Source organism: Rhinolophus sinicus, chromosome 5, assembly GCF_057876585.1.
Source record: "Rhinolophus sinicus isolate RSI-liver-muscle chromosome 5, RSI-T2T, whole genome shotgun sequence".
Classification (NCBI taxonomy): Eukaryota; Metazoa; Chordata; class Mammalia; order Chiroptera; family Rhinolophidae; genus Rhinolophus; species Rhinolophus sinicus.
Window position 1 is genome coordinate 8,126,640 of NC_142505.1, and position 19,104 is coordinate 8,145,743.

General features: G+C 43.4%; 1 protein-coding gene across 10 annotated transcripts in view; it reads left to right on the plus strand.

The window, feature by feature from the left end:
* Window positions 1–3,834, plus strand: part of KIF9 (kinesin family member 9) — a 39,604-nt gene extending 35,770 nt beyond the window's left edge. For 3 of the 10 annotated variants that reach the window (XM_074312464.2, XM_074312462.2, XM_088798195.1), the window contains 3 exons: window positions 109–224; window positions 602–706; window positions 3,531–3,834. In XM_074312464.2, the coding sequence (XP_074168565.1) occupies window positions 109–224; window positions 602–706; window positions 3,531–3,581 (272 nt within the window). In that variant the 3' untranslated portion in view covers window positions 3,582–3,834. The other 7 variants (XM_019724003.3, XM_019723999.3, XM_019724002.3 and 4 more) reach the window with 5 other exon arrangements.
* The last annotated feature ends 15,270 nt before the right edge of the window (window positions 3,835–19,104 follow it).

The window sequence follows — 19,104 nt, forward strand, 5'->3', positions numbered from 1 at the left end:
CCTGGTGCAGGAAGTGACAGGCACAAAGCAGACGGGCACACGCGGCCTTTACTGGCTTCCTCGGGGACTGCCCCACACCTCACAGTGCTGTCTCTTGCCTCACTGCAGAATTCGACGTCTGGTACAACGAGTCCTTCTTCATCCCTGAGGACGTGCAGGCGGCACTGAAGCCGGGTAGCAGCATCCGGCCGGGCATGGTCCCTGTCAGCAGGATCGTGTCTCTGGTGAGTGGCACAGGGGTGGAGATGATGGGTGCGCACAGGGCAGTGGGCAGTACCCCTTGTCCTCTGTTCTCTCCGCCAACATGGCAGTGTACCGGCTGCTCCCAGCCTCTTCCACAGCTGGCCCAGGTAGGTGGGGAGCTACAGGTCTCTCCCCAGTTATCAAGAATGGAGACAGAAAACACCACTTACTGCTGCCACCCTCTGAGTGGCTCACCCAGGTGGCAATTACAGGGTGTCTGAGAGGTTGTGAGCTACCTTGGGTGAGGCTCCTCAAACCCAGCAAGGGGCTGCCCTGATGCCCACCACAGACCTCGTCAGGGTGAATCCTGACAATGCCAGGCTGAAGGGACGACTGTGCTGAGTTGGGCCTCCCCTAGGGAGAAGATGACCAGGATAAGTTCAGCCAGCTGCAGCAGATGATGCTGCCCGAGGGCCCTGATTCCATCTCCTTCTACAATGCCAAAGTGAAGACAGAACAGAAGGTAACGCGGGTTCATGTCTCCAGGAAGGCGGGGCCTCAGGGACCTCATTACTGGGACCCAGGATCACACTCCCCACGTCAGAGAGGTGGAAGAGGCCTCTGCCAGCCGCGGGAGAGCCAGCATCACCAGAGTTAGTGGGTATCTTCTGCCAGCTCCGGAATCCTGGGGCTGGGCTGGACCCATAGGGTCCCACAGAGCACGGCCAGGCCTGGATGGCTGGTGAGTGCTAAGCCGCCGTGTGAACCATCCCTTTGTCCAGCGCAGTCACCCATTAGTCACTGAGTAGTGTCTTGGTATCAGAGTGACTGTCGTGATAGCGCAGGGCTGATGTTCAAGTCACCCTTATTTTACTTAATAATGGCCCCAGCGTGAAAGGGGGGTGATGCTGGCAATGTGGGTGTGCCAAAGAGAAGCCGTGAAGTGCTTCCTTTAAGTGAAAAGGTGTGTATGGATATAGGGTTCAGTACTGTCTGTGCTTTTAGGCATCCACTGGGGGTACTGGAATGTTTGCCCTGTGGATAAGGGGGGACTAAAACTTCAACATTATGTGTTTTGGGGGAACACAAACATTCAGTCTGTAACAGGAGGCATGTGACACTGCTTTGTACCAGCATTGGTGAGGTTCATTTTGATCAATTGGTTAAGGTCTTCCTATATTTTGAATAAGAGGATGAAAAGGTCTTTGGCTTCAGAGAAAGAGTTTCAAAAATATTATTGCTTATTATAAATGAACCAAAATGATTTGCATGGTTACCACTATGAATTCTGTCTTGATGTTCCAGACAAACCTTGTATTTTCTTTAATTACTTTCAATGTCTCAGACAAACTATTTGACGGGAGTCTTACATTTCTACAGGTCAATATATTCTCCCACGATCCCCCAGTCTCTAGTAGAACTCTCTTCATTGGACATTTCTTTTATGTTTGAGACAGGCCCATGCACAAACTTTTTATGCAGATGCTGCACTTGAACCATTCTCTTTTATATTTATTTAAACCTTTCATATATATTACTATATATGAAATATGTAGGATCAGCTTTTTCAAGGTCAAAATGTTTCCTGTGTTGCTGAATCTCTCTCATGGTGGCTTCTATCTTTGTGTTTAAATCACAACTTCAGGGGCGGCCGGATGGCTCAGCTGGTTAGAGTGCGAGCTCTTAACAGGGTTGCCGGTTTGATTCTCACATGGGCCAGAGAGCTGCACCCTCCACAACTAGATTGAAGACAATGAGCTGCGGCTGAGCTGCCAGAGGGGTGGCCGGATGGCTCAGTTGGTTAGAGCGTGAGCTCTCAACAACAAGGTTGCCGGTTCAATTCCCCCATGGGATGGTAGGCTGTGCCCCCTGCAACTAAAGATTAAAAATGGAAAACAAAACAAAATAAAACAAAAATGGTGACTGGACTTGGAGCTGAGCTGTGCCCTCCACAACTAAATTAAAGGACAACGACTTGACTTGGAGCTGATGGGCCCTGGAAAAATACACTGTTCCCCAACATTCCCCAATAAAAATTTTTTTAAAAAAAATCACAACTTTATATTTGATTGAACCGAAGGTTTAGGAGTCCTGAGTGCATCCGCTGAAATTACTTTCTTCTTAAAAGGGTTTGCACTTGCTTTTGCGGTTAGCCTGGGGTATTACCAACCCAGGACCATTTTAATCTCCTTCAAGAATTCCAAATTGAGAAGGGATTAATATCCAGAATATATAGAGAACTCCTAAAACTCAACAACCCCAAAACAAAACCCGATTCAAAAAAAACGGGCAAGGGACTTGAATAGACATTTCTCTAAAGAAGATATACGAGTGGACAATAAGCACATGAATAGATGCTCAACATGACAAATCACTAGGGAAATGCAAATCAGAACTAGGAAACCTCTCACCCAGTAGGATGACTACTATCAAAGAAGCACAAATGACAGGTGTTGGCGAGGATGTGGAATAACAGGGACCCTTGCGCTGATGGTAGGAATGTAAAATGGTACAGCCAGTAAGTGAAATAAGCCAGTCACAAAAAGACAAATGCTGTATGATTCCACTCCTGAGACACTTAGAGTAGTCAAAATCAGAGACAGAAAGTAGAATGGTGGTTATACGGGGCTGGGGGTAGGAAGAATGGGAAGTAATGGGTACAGTTTTAGATTAATGAGATGAAAAGAGTTACAGGGATCGATGGTTGCACATTATGAAATCATTTAATACCGCTGAACTGTACACTTAAAAATGGTTAAGATGGTAAGTTTTGTGGTGTGTGTATTTTACCACAATAAGACAATTGGGGGAAAAAGAACTTCAGCTTCAGTCCCCCAACTTTGTGGGGAATCTAGGGTTCCTCTCCCTATTCTAAGTTGGGTTTAGCATTTGCTTACTCACTGCCCACTGTTTGTTTCACTTCTTCCATCTGCTTTCTGGGAACCTAGCAGTACATTAAAAGGGTAGCACTGGTCAACATCTCATTGATTTGCAGAGGGAGGGCCCTTCAGAGTACATGGGCGCCCAACCCTCTGGAGACAGGACCCTCTTCTTTTCTTTTTGAACTTAATTCTTGTCAGAAACTTTCAAGTGGGCCCTTGAAACATGCATGTCTCCTTTGAAACATGCCTGTCACACCATTTTAAAAGTTTTACACACTGTCTTTAGGATGGAACAATGAAAGGGATTGAATAGAACATCATTTCTCACACAGTTGGGCTGGTCAGAGGGAATCCGTGTCCCAAAACGGTGATGTTTGCAGGAAGGATGATGGCCTACGGCTTCTGAGGCCATGTCATGTCCGTACCGCCTGATCAATTCCTGTTTTCTCTCTTTTCTGTGTCCAGCACAATTACCTGAAAACCACAATCGGCCTCCAGCAGGCACATAGAAAGTAGGGATTCAGTGCCAGTGCCTCGAAGGACAAGCCGCCAGCAACTTCTGCCTGCTCTGGTGGAGCTGCTGTCCCCCCTGCGCAGAGTCCCGACCAGTCTGCCCCGAGGCTGGGGCCCAGCCCAGAGAGGACACGATGGCCGGCCTGCCAGGAGGAGCAGCTTCAAAGGACGCCCTTGCTTGTCTTCACAGGGAACTTTTGGTTTTAATTCACTGTCGTATATACAAGGACAAGATAAAATAACGCTGTAGTCTGCACTTTCAGTTTTCATCCGAGAACCGTATTTCTTTTCTGGGAGGATGTCTTCCCTATGTACAGGTGGGCTCAGGACTGAGTCTCCAGCGGGAAAGTGGAAAAGTGGCTCAGCCAGGCTCGGCCTGGCAGGTGTTTGTCCCAGGGGTCAGACTCTGCATGGACGTCCTGGGGGTGAGCGGGGTCTGAGGAGCCCTGGTTCTCACTTCTCAGCTCCCTCCAACCGCAGGTTCTCCCAGAGTATCTTCTCTCTGTTCTGAGCCGGTGAGGGCAGGAGGCCCTCCTAACAGCACCCAGGAGAGGACCGGGTCTGGGTGGAAACAGCTGAAAGGCAGATTTTTATCTCACAGTAGGAAGAGGCTTGGAATGAGCAGTCCGACCAGGAGGTCAGCATGGAGACCCCCATGGGAGGCTGTGGCAAGGAAGCTGCAGAACCTGCCCTGGCTGGAAGGCTGAATGGATGGCATCTGTCCAGTTAAAGACCCTGTGATTCTGTGCTTAGCCCATCAACGAGCACATGGATAGCAGTTTTGCTGAGGAGAGAAAGCAGAAAGGCTTTCCTTTAGGTCTCGGCCCTCTCTCCTGTCCAGCCCCTTTCTCTTTCATGGACTGACTCATAATGGTTCTGAAACAACTTTCAGAGATTCCTATCATGCCAAGTCTTCCCATAGCAGCTTTGAAGTCTCCTGACTTGATTCCCCTCGGTGACACGCGGGGTCCGTCACTGACTAGTACTAATGGTGTGCACACAGCCCTGTTGGTCATTCCTCATGTTTCCTTTGATTGTGGCCAAACAGGCAGGTCTGCCCAGGCTCTGCTCACCTTCCCAGCTATTAGAGGCCTTAGGAACAGAGTTCTGTTTCTTTCCCTTCTTGGCTGCCCTTGCCCTTACCAGGACTTGTTTGGGGTTCCTGCATCTTTGGGGCGTCTCAGGAAACAGGATATACATAGCACATGGGGGTACATCATCTTGTTGGGGCCACAGGAAGTGGCCGTTTGTGGCATTACCAATCCCCCTTCCCTTCATTCCCCATCACTGGTTGGAATCATGTAGCATGTCGGACGTCCCTCCATAAAATTCCTGGACAGCCAGTCCTGGGGTCTGCTGGCAATGGCAGTTGGTAACATTTGTCTCTAGCTCATTTGTCACCACGTAGGCCTCTTTGGTCAATTCTGGCACCAACTGAAACAAGTAATCACAAGTGTGGGCAGAGCCACCGGAATTAGCCAGGAGGGTGCTCGGTAGATCACCCGCCACACAGACTCCACAGGAACAGATGTTTCCAACATGACATGGAGCTAGAGGGCATCTTGTCCACTCAAATGGGCTTGTTCTAGAAAATAGTTTCTGCTGAGCTAACGTGACCATCAAAATCACCCCTGAAGGGACTTCCAATTCCATCCATGTGTCAGGTAAATAACCTGAAAACACTCCTTCTACAAACAGAGATGCTGGTTAAAGTATAACATTCTTTAAATGCAAAGCTAAATTTGCAGGAAAGAAAGGGAACTGCCAAGAGCTGAAAAGCCGCAAACCAGAGTGGTCAGCATGCGAACTGGTGTGGCTGCCAGGGATGGGGAGAGAAGGTGTGTGAGTGCTGCTCTTGAGTGTTACTGTCCACATGCTTGTAAGTCTAGGAAATGAGACTTTGGCCCGTGCCCCATAGGAAGCTGGCAATGGGACCCCCTGCATAAAGCTGGCACCCTGAAGGCTTCATCCTTGAGGAAGAGGTGAATTAGGAAAAGTTCCCCCACTGGCATGGAGAAATATCATAACAAGGGGACTTTCCCCAGGAATTAGGGGGAACAGGTCCTGTGAGAATTTGAAATCATGCACAGGTTTGGGATTCAATTTTACACTGTGTGGTCCAGGAATCACCAGGCTGAGGAATTAGCATAAAAATTAGCCCTAGGCTGAAACACCTAGTAGAATCAAATACAAAAAAATCTGCTGTACATGCCCTTTACCCAGCAATGCAGATTCTCACAAAGCCTTAGTAAACGTGAGCTCCAAAGATTAAACACACATACCCCCCCACACACGCACACACATACACGCACACACACACGCACATGCACACGTGAGCATGGGCACAGCCATGTGCAGAAATAACCTGCCATGATAGCGGCACATTGAAAGCAGGATCAGACCTGTAAGAACTTCAGATAATAAATTATTGAACACAGATTATACAATATTTTTGTTTTAAAGACAAAAGTGGGATTACAAAATATGATAAAGGCTATCAAAATAGATTGCAGATGTTTTAAAAAGCAGAATTTCTAGGAACGAAGAAAAAGTAGGTCTAAAAGTTAAAATGATGGACTAGAAACAGTGAAAAATAGAATTAATGACCCAGGTGTTGGACCTGAAGAAATTGCCTGAAATTGCAGTATAGAGGGATGGAGAGAGAGAAAAGTGAAAGATAAGAGACATGGTGTACAGAACGAGAAGATACAGGACACATCTCATCACAAATCCAGAGGAGATAATAGGGAGATCATTCTCTTGGTGATCTCTTCTTGTGGCTTTAAACATCATCCACATGCGGACTCTAAATTTTGTATATCCAGCCTGAACTGTTCTGAAGTCTAATCCTGTACAGCCAACTGCTAACTTATCTCCACTTGAATTATCTATTAAGACATCTACAAATCAATGTGTTTAAAACTCAATGCCTAATTGCCCCCCAAACATGCTCCACCCACAGCCTCCTTTAGCTCAGCCCAATTGCTCAGGCTAAAATTCTTAGTTTTGTACTTCACTCCTCAGTTCTTCTCACACCCACATCAAATCTGTCAAATTCAGTGGACTTTACTTTTGTATTATACTAAAAATCTACTCACCACTTCTACTGCCCCTACCCTGAGCTCTTGCCTGGATATTGCAACAGCTTCCTAACGGTGTCCTTGCTTCCTCCCTTGCTTTCTTAGTCTATTTCCAGAACAGAAGCCTGGTTGATCCTTTTTAAATACAAGTTAGATTACATCACACTTCTCAAACTTTTAAGGGCTCATATTTCTCTCAGAGTGAAACCAAAATCCTTAAACCAGCATACAAGGCCCTATGATCTTGCCTCCTGTAACTTTAATCTTTTTCAGTCTTCGCCTTTCACATTCTGCTCTGTCCACATGGGCCTCCTTACTGGTCTCAAACATGCCAGACATCTCCTGCCTCAGGACCTTTGCACTGGCTGTTCCCACTGTCTGAACCATTCTTCCTCCAGATGTCCACATGGCTAAATCCCTCACTTCAAGTCATTGCTTAAATGGCAGATGCTGTCATGCCTTGACTGTAGTCCCTTGCACTTGCCATTCCTGTTTATGGCTTCCTCCTGAAACCACCTGCAACTTTCTATATAAAGGCTTTTCAACCATAGGTGCTTGCTTATCTGCTGCAAAGTGGGCCCAAACGCCAAGGAGTTAACACTTTCAAGAGCAATGCTCAACCGATGAGTCAGTGGATGAGGACCCCAACCTGCTCTCCCTTAAGTGGGACAACTCTGAGTCACATTCTGCACTATTTCCTGGGACTTCCCAGCATGAATGCAAATTCACATATACATAAATGGAACCAAGGTGGGGAAAAAAGAGTTGCTATATTAAGTTAGTGGGACTGTCAGTGAAATAACATAAAAATTTAAAAGATATTTTAATAACGCTATATAATTTTTATAATTAATGTAAGTATAATGGAAAGAGTAAGTTTAAACCAATATGGCACCCAAGGTTTCTTTCTAAAGTTCTGAGATTCAAGGTAGGACAAAAAGCTCTGGATAGTTCTCCCTGTCTTCCACGATCTTTAATCTGAAGGGCTCAGATACCTCTGTTGCTATTTCCTCTGGTGTTGTACAGAGGTTCCAATCCACTTGCCCTACCACTGAGGCCCAGGGAGTCTCACTCTGAACTTGACTGTTGATCAGCAGGTGGCACTTTTCTGAGGCGATACGGAACAGAACAGAGCACAGGTGTTGGGCCAAATCATCCAAGTCTAAATCAGGACTCCCTATCATACTGGCATGTGACCTTGGGCAAGTCGTCCAATTTCCCTGCCTTCCTTTTCTCATGTGTAAATTAATTAATCCTGGGTCCCTGTGAAATGAAGGAATTAATGTATATCTAGTGCACAGCAGGGCCTCAACCAACTGAAAGTGCCATGACAGTAATAATAATTATTATGATAATAACAATATCAATGTGCCCAACATTACATCTGATAGATGGTGAAGAAACACACATAACGCACACACCAACCAAAGTGGATTTTGGATTTGAAAAGGCAGCATTCAGACTGGCATTATCTCTCTCCAATTAATCCTGACTGTGATGGCTTTTAAAAACCAATCCAAAAGTTGACAGTAGAAGTATCTGCTAAAAATATACCCAGTGCCATCCTGGGCAGTGTGACTAGAGGTCCAGTGTCGCGGGTCAAGGAAGTGGTAGACCCACTGCACACCACGTCTTCGGGGCTGCACTTGGAACTTCCTGCTGGAGGCCGGAGGCAGTGTTTTAAGTGCACAGACTCCCCAGGGGAGTGTGACTGGCATCGCAAGAGGCTCTGAAACACTCTGTCAGGCGTGGAATAATGACAGAAACTAGGGACATTCAATCTGCAACGTGAGGTCCAAAGGGGAAGATTTTCTGTTATTTTGGGAGGAAAATAAACGGGACAAGTTTTCTGCCCTGGAATGGTGCAAACTGGGCTCCCAGTCCCTGGAGGAAGCAAGTGGTATCCAGGCTGCCCCCGTCAAGTTCCACGTGAGAGACACCCTCAAACCAGGAAGGAAGGTCTTGTGGCCTCTAGGTTCCTTCTAAATCTAAATGCCTTGATTCTATAAAAGTAGTGGTGGAAAAAAAAAGAAAAAGTAGTGGTGGAAAAGTTATTTAACATATCCGTTGAAAATTATGTCACGTACATAGATATTCACACATTCCGGAGATGCCCAAAAAAATGTATACACATGACTTGTATTCATCTTTTGTTATCGGTATATATTAAGTATTACAATTTTAATAGTTTTTTCTTTTCTTAAAATGTATATACATTTTTTGGCACCGTCTGTATAAGTGAATAAGAAAGATTAAAAAGTCAAAAGTAGTTGTTACTGAGTGAAACAAAGTGATTTTTTTCCCCTTTAAAAATGTGTATTTTCTTTCTCTATCAAATATCAATTGCTTTTATTAACGAAAATAACATATAATTTAGAAAGAATATTTTTTATTAAGAAAACCTATCTATGGGCAGACGAAAGACATTTCTACCAGCTCAGCTTTCCAACAATAAAGATACAGGCACCCCATTTGCAGAAATGTACCAGCAAAGGCTGGAAGGAAAAAGAGGGAGTCTTGCATGGAGGGAAGGGGCTCACTTCAAGGGCTGGCCATGATTGTGATTCAATAACTAAATGGCTTATAAGAAACTGATTTCTGAACCCAGGTGGGATTCTCCTGCTATGAGTCCCTTAAAAGAGAATCTGCTCTGTCCAGAAAAAGGCGTAAAAAGCATCAGGAGTTGAGTGTGTGTGGAGTAGACAAGTGTTGTTCTTACATTTGGGAATGATGGCAAGGGTAGAGACGGAAGCGATGGAAGGAACCCCCTTTGCTATAGGCCTTCTCGTGCAGAAGGTGAGAGGGCCTGAAAGCAGGATCTGGAAGGCTCCCAACAAGGCTGAGAGCATAGAAAATGTGGCCAATGCATGTGTCTGGGTATATGAAAAAGGAACACAGGACATGAGAACACCATTCAAATCCAGGTGCCACCACTCAGAGTTTGTGACCTTGGGTGCCCTTACTTTTCTGAGGCTCAATGTCTGCATCTGTAGAATGGAGGTAGCAGCTGTTACTGCCCACCCTATACAGGGATCATGGAAGATAATGTGTATGAAGACTCTGTAAAGTCTAAAGCCTTCTGTAAATATCTGTTATTATTCCTGTTCCCCCAGAATGACAGAAAATCATATTAGGTAAGAATCTCTTGTGTTTGGGTTAGAGCCACAGAAAAGAATTTGAGAGTGTTGACACCTAGTAAAGCGTTAAAAAGTGCCAGAGCTGCTGGTCCGGCATGTGAGAAGACAAGGAGAAGACCGCCGTCTATGAACCAGGAAGAGGGCTCTCACCAGACACTCACTCTGCTGGCGCCTGGATCTTGTACCTCCAGAACTACGTATAAGAAGTGAATGTTTACCCAATTGAAAAATGGGCACAGGACTTAAAGAGACATTTCTCCAAAGAGGACATACAAATGGCAAATAGACATATTAAAAAATGCTCAACATCACTAATCATCAGAGAAATGCAAATAAAAACCACAATGAGATATCACCTCACCCCAGTCAGGATGGCTATCATCAACAAGACAAATAGTAACAAGTGGTGGAGAGGCTGTGGAGAAAAAGGAACCCTCATACACTGTTGGTGGGAATGCAGACTGGTGCAGCCATTATGGAAGGCAGTGTGGAGGTTCCTCAAAAAATTACGAATAGAACTGCCATATGATCCAGCAATCCCTCTCCTGGGTATCTACCCCAAAAATCTGAAAACATTTATACATAAAGACACGTGCGCTCCAATGTTCATTGCAGCTTTGTTTACTGTGGCCAAGACATGGAAACAACCAAAATGTCCTTTGATAGATGAATGGATAAAGAAGTTGTGGTATATATACACAATGGAATACTATTCGGCGGTAAGAAAAGATGATATAGGAACATTTGTGACAACATGGATGGATCTTGAGAGTGTAATGCTGAGCGAAATAAGTCAGACAGAAAAAGCAGAGAACCATGTGATTTCACTGATATGTGGTATATAAACCAAAAACAACAAAAGAACACGACAAACAAATGAGAAACAGAAACTCATAGACACAGACAATAGTTTAGTGGTTACCAGAGGGTAAGGGGGGTGGGGGGTGGGGGGTGGGAGATGAAAGTAAGGGGGATCAAATATATGGTGATGGAAGGAGAACTGACTCTGGGTGATGAACACACAATGGGATTTATAGATGATGTAATACAGAATTGTACACCTGAAATCTATGTAATTTTACTAACAATTGTCACCCCAATAAATTTAATAAAAAAAAAAAAAAAGAAATGAATGTTTGCTGTTTAAGCCAAAAAAAAAAAAAAAAATCCCAGAGCTTCAGAAGAACACGGTAGTGGTGGTGGCGGCAGCTCTGGTGTCCAAATCCAAGAAAGATTTTGTACCTGAAACATGAGTTTACTCAAGCCTGACGTAAAACAGGATCTACTAAATCACCAGTGGATGGCTGGATGTTAGTGAGAGGGATGTCTAATGGTACTTAGTGTTCCCATTTCTTTAAATCTTTTCATCTAAATTTGTTACCTTCTGCTTGAATACGCTAATATTAGTAAAGATGTTGTATAATTAGCTTCTGTTCTAGAGCTCATGGTCTCCTGCCAATATCACTCTCTTGAAAAGCTTCAGAAGCAGAGGATGGATTAAGAGCCCTTCCCTTGGTCAGCAATCCTGCAATCCTGGGGGCCTGTGATTTTAGGTCAAGTCCCCCTACCCCGCCCCCCCCAACCACACACACATACTAAGGCAAACCATGAATCCAAGGGCAAAGAGGATAAAGATTATTACCTCAAACCTTATAAGATCAGATTCTAAATAAACTGAAAAAGAAAAACCATGTGTTATGTACATACAAAGAAAAAAAGTCAATAAAGAAAAAGGAGGCGCAGTTTTGAATTCTGACACAGCTGTTCCTATCCCTGGCTGAATATTATAATCATCTGGGGTGCTTTTAGAAAATTCTGATGCCTAGGACACATCCTAAACCAATTAAATCAGAGCCTCTGGTACGTGGGGTATCAGTATTTTCTAAAAGCTCCCCAAGTGATTCTAATGTATAGACAGAGTTGATACCCCCCTGGCAGAAGGAAACATGGACATTTATTTGTTTTTCACCTTTGGTATGCTTTTGTGTACCTGCTTAATATGGTGATAAATCATTGATTAATCGTATTTAGCAACTATTTAATATCACACACTCTCTTGGAAACAAGCACAGAAGCTTCTCTACTGATTAATTTTCACAAACTTCCATGGTTTCTGATTATAAATATCTGAATATTCAAAGGTAATATTTGTGCACTTGTTATGTTTGACAGGCTCTGCAGTCAGGATTGGGAGACACTGTGGCAGGTGCTCAATAAACATTTAAATAAATGGGAGTGGTGAATGGATGGGTGGGAGGGTGGGTGGAGTTAGACCAGGGAGGGATTTTCAACGTTGGCATTATTGACATTTTAAGTCAGATAATTCTTTGTTGTAGGGGACTGTCCTGTGTATTGTAGGATGTTTAGCAGCATCTTTGGCCTTTATCCCCTGGATGCCAGAAGCATCACCCAGTTGTGACAGCTAAAAAATGTTTCCAGACATTTCCAAATGTTCCCTACAAGCAAAATTGCCCACTAAGAACCACAGTGGTAGATTAATGAATGGGAAGATGAATGGATTCATGGATGGATGGATGGATGTTTGGATAGAAGGATGGATGGAGGACAGATGATTAGATAGAAGGTTAGATAAATGGTTGAGTGGATGGGTAATTGCTGAATGGAGGGGTAAATGGGTGCTGAGTGGGTGGGTGAATGAAAGAAGTTTGGGTGGTTGGATGGGGTAGATTAATGTATAAGTAGATGGATGGGTGGATGGAAAGATTGATGAATGGCTAAGTGAATGGGTCAATGGGCAAATTGATAGGTGGGTGGAAAGATGGATGGGTGAATGATCAGGCTCATAAACCTAACTGAATGTCTTTGTTCCTAAGGTTTTTACTCGGAGGACATTCTTTGCTCTTTGTCCATACAATAGCATAGCACAGAGAGTTTGACACACAAAGTAGTTGGAAGGCTAGAGAAAGGCTGAATTTGAAATTTCAGACATTGACAGTATTCTCTAAGGTAAAACTGAATTCTAAAGTCTGACCCAGAATTGGTAAATATAACTGACATAAAATACAACTGATGACGGCTAAAACTGTACATGGTAAACCGTTACTGACTAAAAAGTGACAAAAGAATCAAATCTTCATTACAATATCAAGACAGAAAAATGTAACCCAAGAAAATTTGCTTTAATAGAAATGAAGGGCAAAATAAAACATCGACAAAAGCTATAATCAGGTACATTTAGTACAAAAAATTTTCAAAGATTCAAATATTTTCTAAATAAAATGTACTAGTAAAAATAATCTCAATAATTTTAAAATATTTTTATTTTTTCAAATTATGTTTCAAACACATTTGAAATTAAAAAAAATGAATAACTGTAGTGGTAATATGTAGAAAACTTATGGATTAAACAGGTTTAATGGAGTCTATGCAAGAAAAGATTTCCTTTTTTTTTAAAAAAAGATTTTATTGGGTAAGGGGAACAGGACTTTATTGGGGAACAGTGTGCAGATCCAGGCACTCTTTCCAAGTCAAGTTTTTGTCCTTTCAGTCTTAGTTGTGGAGGGTGAGCTCAGCTCCAGTTGCTGTTTTCTAGTTGCAGGGGGCACAGCCCACCATCCCTTGCGGGAGTCGAACCAGCAACCTTGTGGTTGAGAGGATGCACTCCAACCAACGGAGCCATCCAGGAGCTCAGCGGCAGCTCACCTCAAGTTGCCATGTTCAATCTTAGTTGCAGAGCCATCCAGGAGCTCAGCGGCAGCTCACCTCAAGTTGCCATGTTCAATCTTAGTTGCAGGGGGCGGAGGCCACCATCCCTTGCGGGACTCAAGGAATTGAACTGGCAACCTTGCGGCCCATGTGGGAATTGAACCGGCGGCCTTCGGAGTTAGGAGCATGGAGCTCTAAACACCTGAGCCACCGGGCCGGCCCCAAGAAAATATTTTCTCAATTGAATTTACAATTGTTGGTATAACTCTGATTAAAATATTTGTATTTTCAGAGTTAAAACATCTGCTTGGTTAAAAAATAATAATAGGGATCAAAAGTTTTTCTAGGTGGAATCCAGCTATTGTCTAGATATGTTGGGCTTGATGTTCAGAAACAGCCAGCTGGGAGATGTTTTTTTTCCCAGCTGCTTAGGCTTTTCTTTTCTGTCCTTTTCTTTCTTTCTTTCTTCCCTTCCTTTCTTCCCTTCCCTTCCCTTCCCTTCCCTTCCCTTCCCTTCCCTTCCCTTCCCTCCTTCTTTCTTTTTTTAATTAAAATATAGCTCATAAAGATTTATAGAAGAAAGGTATCCAGTGTGGTGTGCCCACAGTGTAGGGAAAAATTGTAAAAGACTTTGAAATGCACCAAAAGATGACTGAGTGTATTCAACGGACAAGGTGGTTGGTATCTAGCTGACCCTTCCTGGTAATGGCATTTTAAAGGCATTCTGACCTTTCATTGTCTTTGAGCTATTTTACTGCTCTGTAGATTGTAGATAATGATAGAAATGCAAATTACTTGTCCATAGACATGCAAATTATGTTCCCCCTTCTAACCCCTTCCAGGAAAAAGCTAGTTTTATACCTATTTGTAAATTAATTTCAGCATTACTGATCTATATCAGTGTAATACTTGAAATTCTCATTTTAACTGCTTGTAACATCTTACCAAAGCCCAATGCCCTCATTGAGTTAACTAAAATCTTTGACACAGGTTCATTTTATCTGTATGACAGTCATGATTATAATTTCTTTGAACGCTTCTCCATTTACAACAGATAAATGATCTTCTTGGAGAAAGAATCAATTGGCTCATGTTTTCATGTTGTTGTTTTTTTTAAGATTTTATTGGAGTGGGGGAACAGAACTATTGAGGAACAGTATGTACTTCCAGGCCTTTTTTCCAAGTCAAGTTGTTGTCCTTTCAATCTTAGTTGTGGAGGGCGCAGCTCAGCTCCAGGTCCAGTTGCCATTGCTAGTTGCAGGGGGCACAGCCCACTATCCCTTGTGGGACTAAAGGAGTTGAACCTGCAACCTTGTGGTTGAGAGGACACGCTCCAACCAACTGAGCCATCTGGGAGGCAGCTCAGCTCAAGGTGCAGTGTTCAATATTAGTTACAGGGGGCGGAGCCCACCATCCCTTGCGGGACTCGAGGGATTGAACTGGCAGCCTTGTGGTTGAGAGCCCACTGGCCTATGTGGGAATCGAACCAGCAGCCTTTGGAGGTAGGAGCAAGGAGCTCCAACCGCCTGAGCCACCGGGCCGGCCCTTTCATGTTTTTTGGAGGACAATTAGGCAGTTATCCCCAGAGCCTAAAAAATGCATATACTGGTATATACTTATACATTAATACATACTTGTTGGATAAAAATTTGGCAATACCTTTAAAATGTAATTGTGTATACCAGAGGCATACCATAAACACATTTTGTTCAAATGCAAATTTTAATTACTATCATTTTGTTTTAAAATTATTATTACAGGCATACCTAGTTTTATTGCACTTTGCTTTATTACGCTTCACAGATATTGCATTTTTATAAATTGAAGGTTTGTGGCCACACTGCATCAAGTCTGTCAGCATCAATTTTTCAATAGCATTTTCTCACTTCGTGTCCCTGTGTTACATTTTGGTAATTCTTGCAATATTTCAAACTTTTTCATTACTAATATATTTGTTATAGTGATCTGTGATCAGTGATCTGCGATGTCACTCTTGCAATTGTTTTTGGGCAGCATGAACCGTGCTTTTATAAGACAGTGAACTTAGCTGATACATGTTGTGTGTGTCTGACTGTTCCTTGGACCAGCTGTTTCCCTACGTCTTCTGTCCTAGAGCTTCTCTATTCCCTGAGACACAATAATATTGAAATTAGGCCAATAAACAACTCTACAATGGCCTCTAAGTGTTCAAGGGAAGAGGCACATGTGTCTCACTTTAAATCAAAAGCTAGAAATGATTAAGCTTCGTGAAGAATGCATGTTGAAAGCCAAGACAGTCGGAATGCTAGGCCTCTTGTACCAATTAGCCAAGTTGTGAATGCAAAGGAAAAGTTCTTGAATGGAACTAAAAGTGCGATTCCAGTAAACACACAAATGATAAGAAAATGAAACAGCCTTTTTGCTGATGTGGAGATAGTTTTAGTGGTCAGATAGAAGATCAAACTAGCCACAACATTCCCTTAAGCCAACGCCTAATCCAGAGCAAGGCCCTAATTCTCTTCAGTTCTATGAAGCCTAAGAGAGGTGAGAAAGCTGCAGAAGAAAAGTCTGAAGCTACCAGAGGTTAGTTCATGAGGTTTAAGGAGAGAAACCACCTCCGTAACATAAAAGTGTGAGGTGAATCAGCAATCCTTGGCCGTCCTAATCGTGTCTCTTTTATCTTTTGATTGTACATTTCCCTTGTGGGCTACCCATTTATTTTGCTGTATTCTATCCACCAATTCTATAGCTTGCTGCATTTCTTTCATTAGGATAATTGTGCCTACTTTGCTTCTGAGAGTTAAGTGCTGTCGCCTGACTTCTATTATTTTGGACCCCATGCGGAAGCCTGGTTAGCCTTAGCCTACAAAGACCAACCACCACTAAGCTTTCCCTTGATGCTGCTAGTGCCTCTCTCACAAGCACATCCTCGACTACTTTGATATGTGGAGTGTCCTCTGGGTTCTCCCACGGAACAGAGTCCATGTAGAGAGGGCCTGAGAGAACGGTCAATGGATTAAATACAAGTGGATTTAACACAAGATGGAAGTGTACTCCATGTGATAAGGGGAGAACAGGCACAAACCCCACAGTCCCAAAGGCAAAGTCTCCTGACGGAAACAGGAAAGTACATCCTTCCAGGGCTTTCCCTGTGGGCTGAGCTGACCACAGGGCAGCATCAGGACAATTTTAGGTTGTCATTAAGTGGCTGGTAGGAGTATCCGAGGGTCATAACCAGTCTCGGACTAAGACTGCATTGGATGAATCAGAATTTTTTTGATGATTCTTATGCTTATACTTTTATGAGGTTAATCTATCAATTGTCTTAGGTTCAACTACTTGAGAAGGAAGGCAATACTGAAAATGGAATCACAATTGCCACTTGAAGTTGATGAACTGAAAGAAAGTAACTCAGAGAGACCCTGTGGTTTGTTTACTTGGACCATCCACCCCTGAGCACATCGGCGTCTAGCTCAGAGCCTCTTCACATCATGCGGTCTCTTCATGCCCAGGAAGCTGTTCTAGGACGCGTCTCCAGAGCCAGAATGGCCATACATTGTCCAATTCTGTTCTTGGCGCTCCACCTCCTGGACCAGCTGCCAGACAGTTCCAAGGACGCCTGCCTGATACCACTGCCCGCAGGCTAGACCTCTCTCCTTCTAGTGGATTCTGTGGGGCTCCATCACACCCCCTTCCCAGAACCGATGCACCCACCCTCAGCTGCCGGAAATATTAGCTTATGAATTTATGGATGCACCTTTCACTAGAAACCGCCCTCAGCTACAGGGAATTGCCTGTCCAGGCTATGCCCCTTCCAAGGGCCAGCCCAGAGCTGGCTGACGTGGAAATATAAAAGCCCGCTCTCCATCTCACAATTTGAATCAACTCTGAGGGGCTACCCCAGCTCCAGATCTGCTTGTGGGATTATCAGAGGCCTCATCTGCAACCTCAGGGGTGTCGCTTCTTCCTCTGCCCAGTTCTGCCTTCCCCACCCACTTACAGCTGTGTCTACTGAGCATGTTCTCTAACGTTTGTTGAACAAACTCTCTGCAGCTCACAGTGTGTTTCAAGGGAAGCCAATTGAAGACATCCTACTGGAAGTCAGGCCTGTGCTTGCTGTAGCACCACAGAAAACAAGCAAACCCATCGACCCACCAGGAGGTGGGGGGTTGTGTTCAGCCAGGACTGGTCTGTCACTAATAGGGTCATTTTGGGAATGTTCCTTGACCTCTTGGGTTCCCAATTTTAGAACATGAGCAAAAAAGACAGGCTGTCTCTGTTAGTCACAAAGGTTGTAGAAAGTGCAATCCTACCATATATAAATATACATAATATCGGCCAATATAGTATAGACATATATGCATACACATACTATATTCATATATATACATGTTTAATATAAATATATACAAGAAAGCTGTAAGCCATGTTTTTCATCGTCAAAAAAGGGAGTTTAAAATACGGAAAGGGAGAAAATTGGAAGAACTCTGTGGTACTTGATTAAAATTAGAGGATTCAGTGTGAACTACTCATGAGTGTCAATGTATAGATATGTATATTTAGATATATAATATATACAAATATTACATGTAGACATGGATATAAATGATATAGATGTGAATGTGTATGTGTGTGTATAGGGGACACACACACACACACACACACACACACTCACACATTCCCTAGCTCTGTGCACTGGGAGGGCCTTGGAGCAGTAACACCCCAACAGCAATGCACCCAGATCTAGTACCAAGTACCAAGATCTTGGCTTTTAAATACCGTCTTCCACCAAAACAATCAAAACTCCTTGGCTGTGACAAGAAAAATTATAAGGTGAGCTTGAAATAATTTATGTCAGAAAGCAAGGAAGTGCTCAAGGAATGATATAGTTCTTCTCAAAAGGACATAGAAGACAGTTGAAGAGGATTTCACTTGTTAAATCTGATAATTTGAGATTAAGAAAAAAAATGATCTCTTCAATTTGATCTATAAATTTAACACATTATCAAAATCCAGCAGACTTTTTTTTGCAAAAATCGACAAGCTGATCCTAAAATTTGTATGGAAATACAAAGGACCCAGAATAGCCAAAATGATTTTTAAAAAGAACAAAGTTGGAGGACTCACACTTCTCAACTTAAAAGGTACTATAAGGGGGGTGACTGGTTAGCTCAGTTGGTTAGTGTGTGGTACTGGTAGCACCGAGGTTGCCAGTCCGATCCCCGCATAGGCCATTGTGAGCCACTGCGAGCTGCACCCTCCTTAAAAAAAAAAAAAAAAAAATGTTACTATAAGGGACGAGGAGAGGGGGGTTGGGGGAACTGGGTGAAAAAAAAAGTTGCTCAAGGGAGAGATCGGGAAAAGTTTCTGTAAAGGGCGAGATAGCCAGTATGTTAGGCTTTGTGGACTGCACAGCATCTGTCACAACTATCCAATTCTGTTTTTAGTATATTCACACTGTTGTGCAATCGTCACCACAATCCAATTTTAGAACATTTTGTCACTTCCTAAAAAAGCCTTGTACCTATTAGCAGTCACTCCCTATTTTCCCACTCCACGTCTCCCAGCCATGGGCAACCACTACTCTACTTTCTATAGTCTCTATAGATTTGCCTGTTCTGGACATCGCAACTAAATGGAATCACACAATATGTGGTTTTTTGT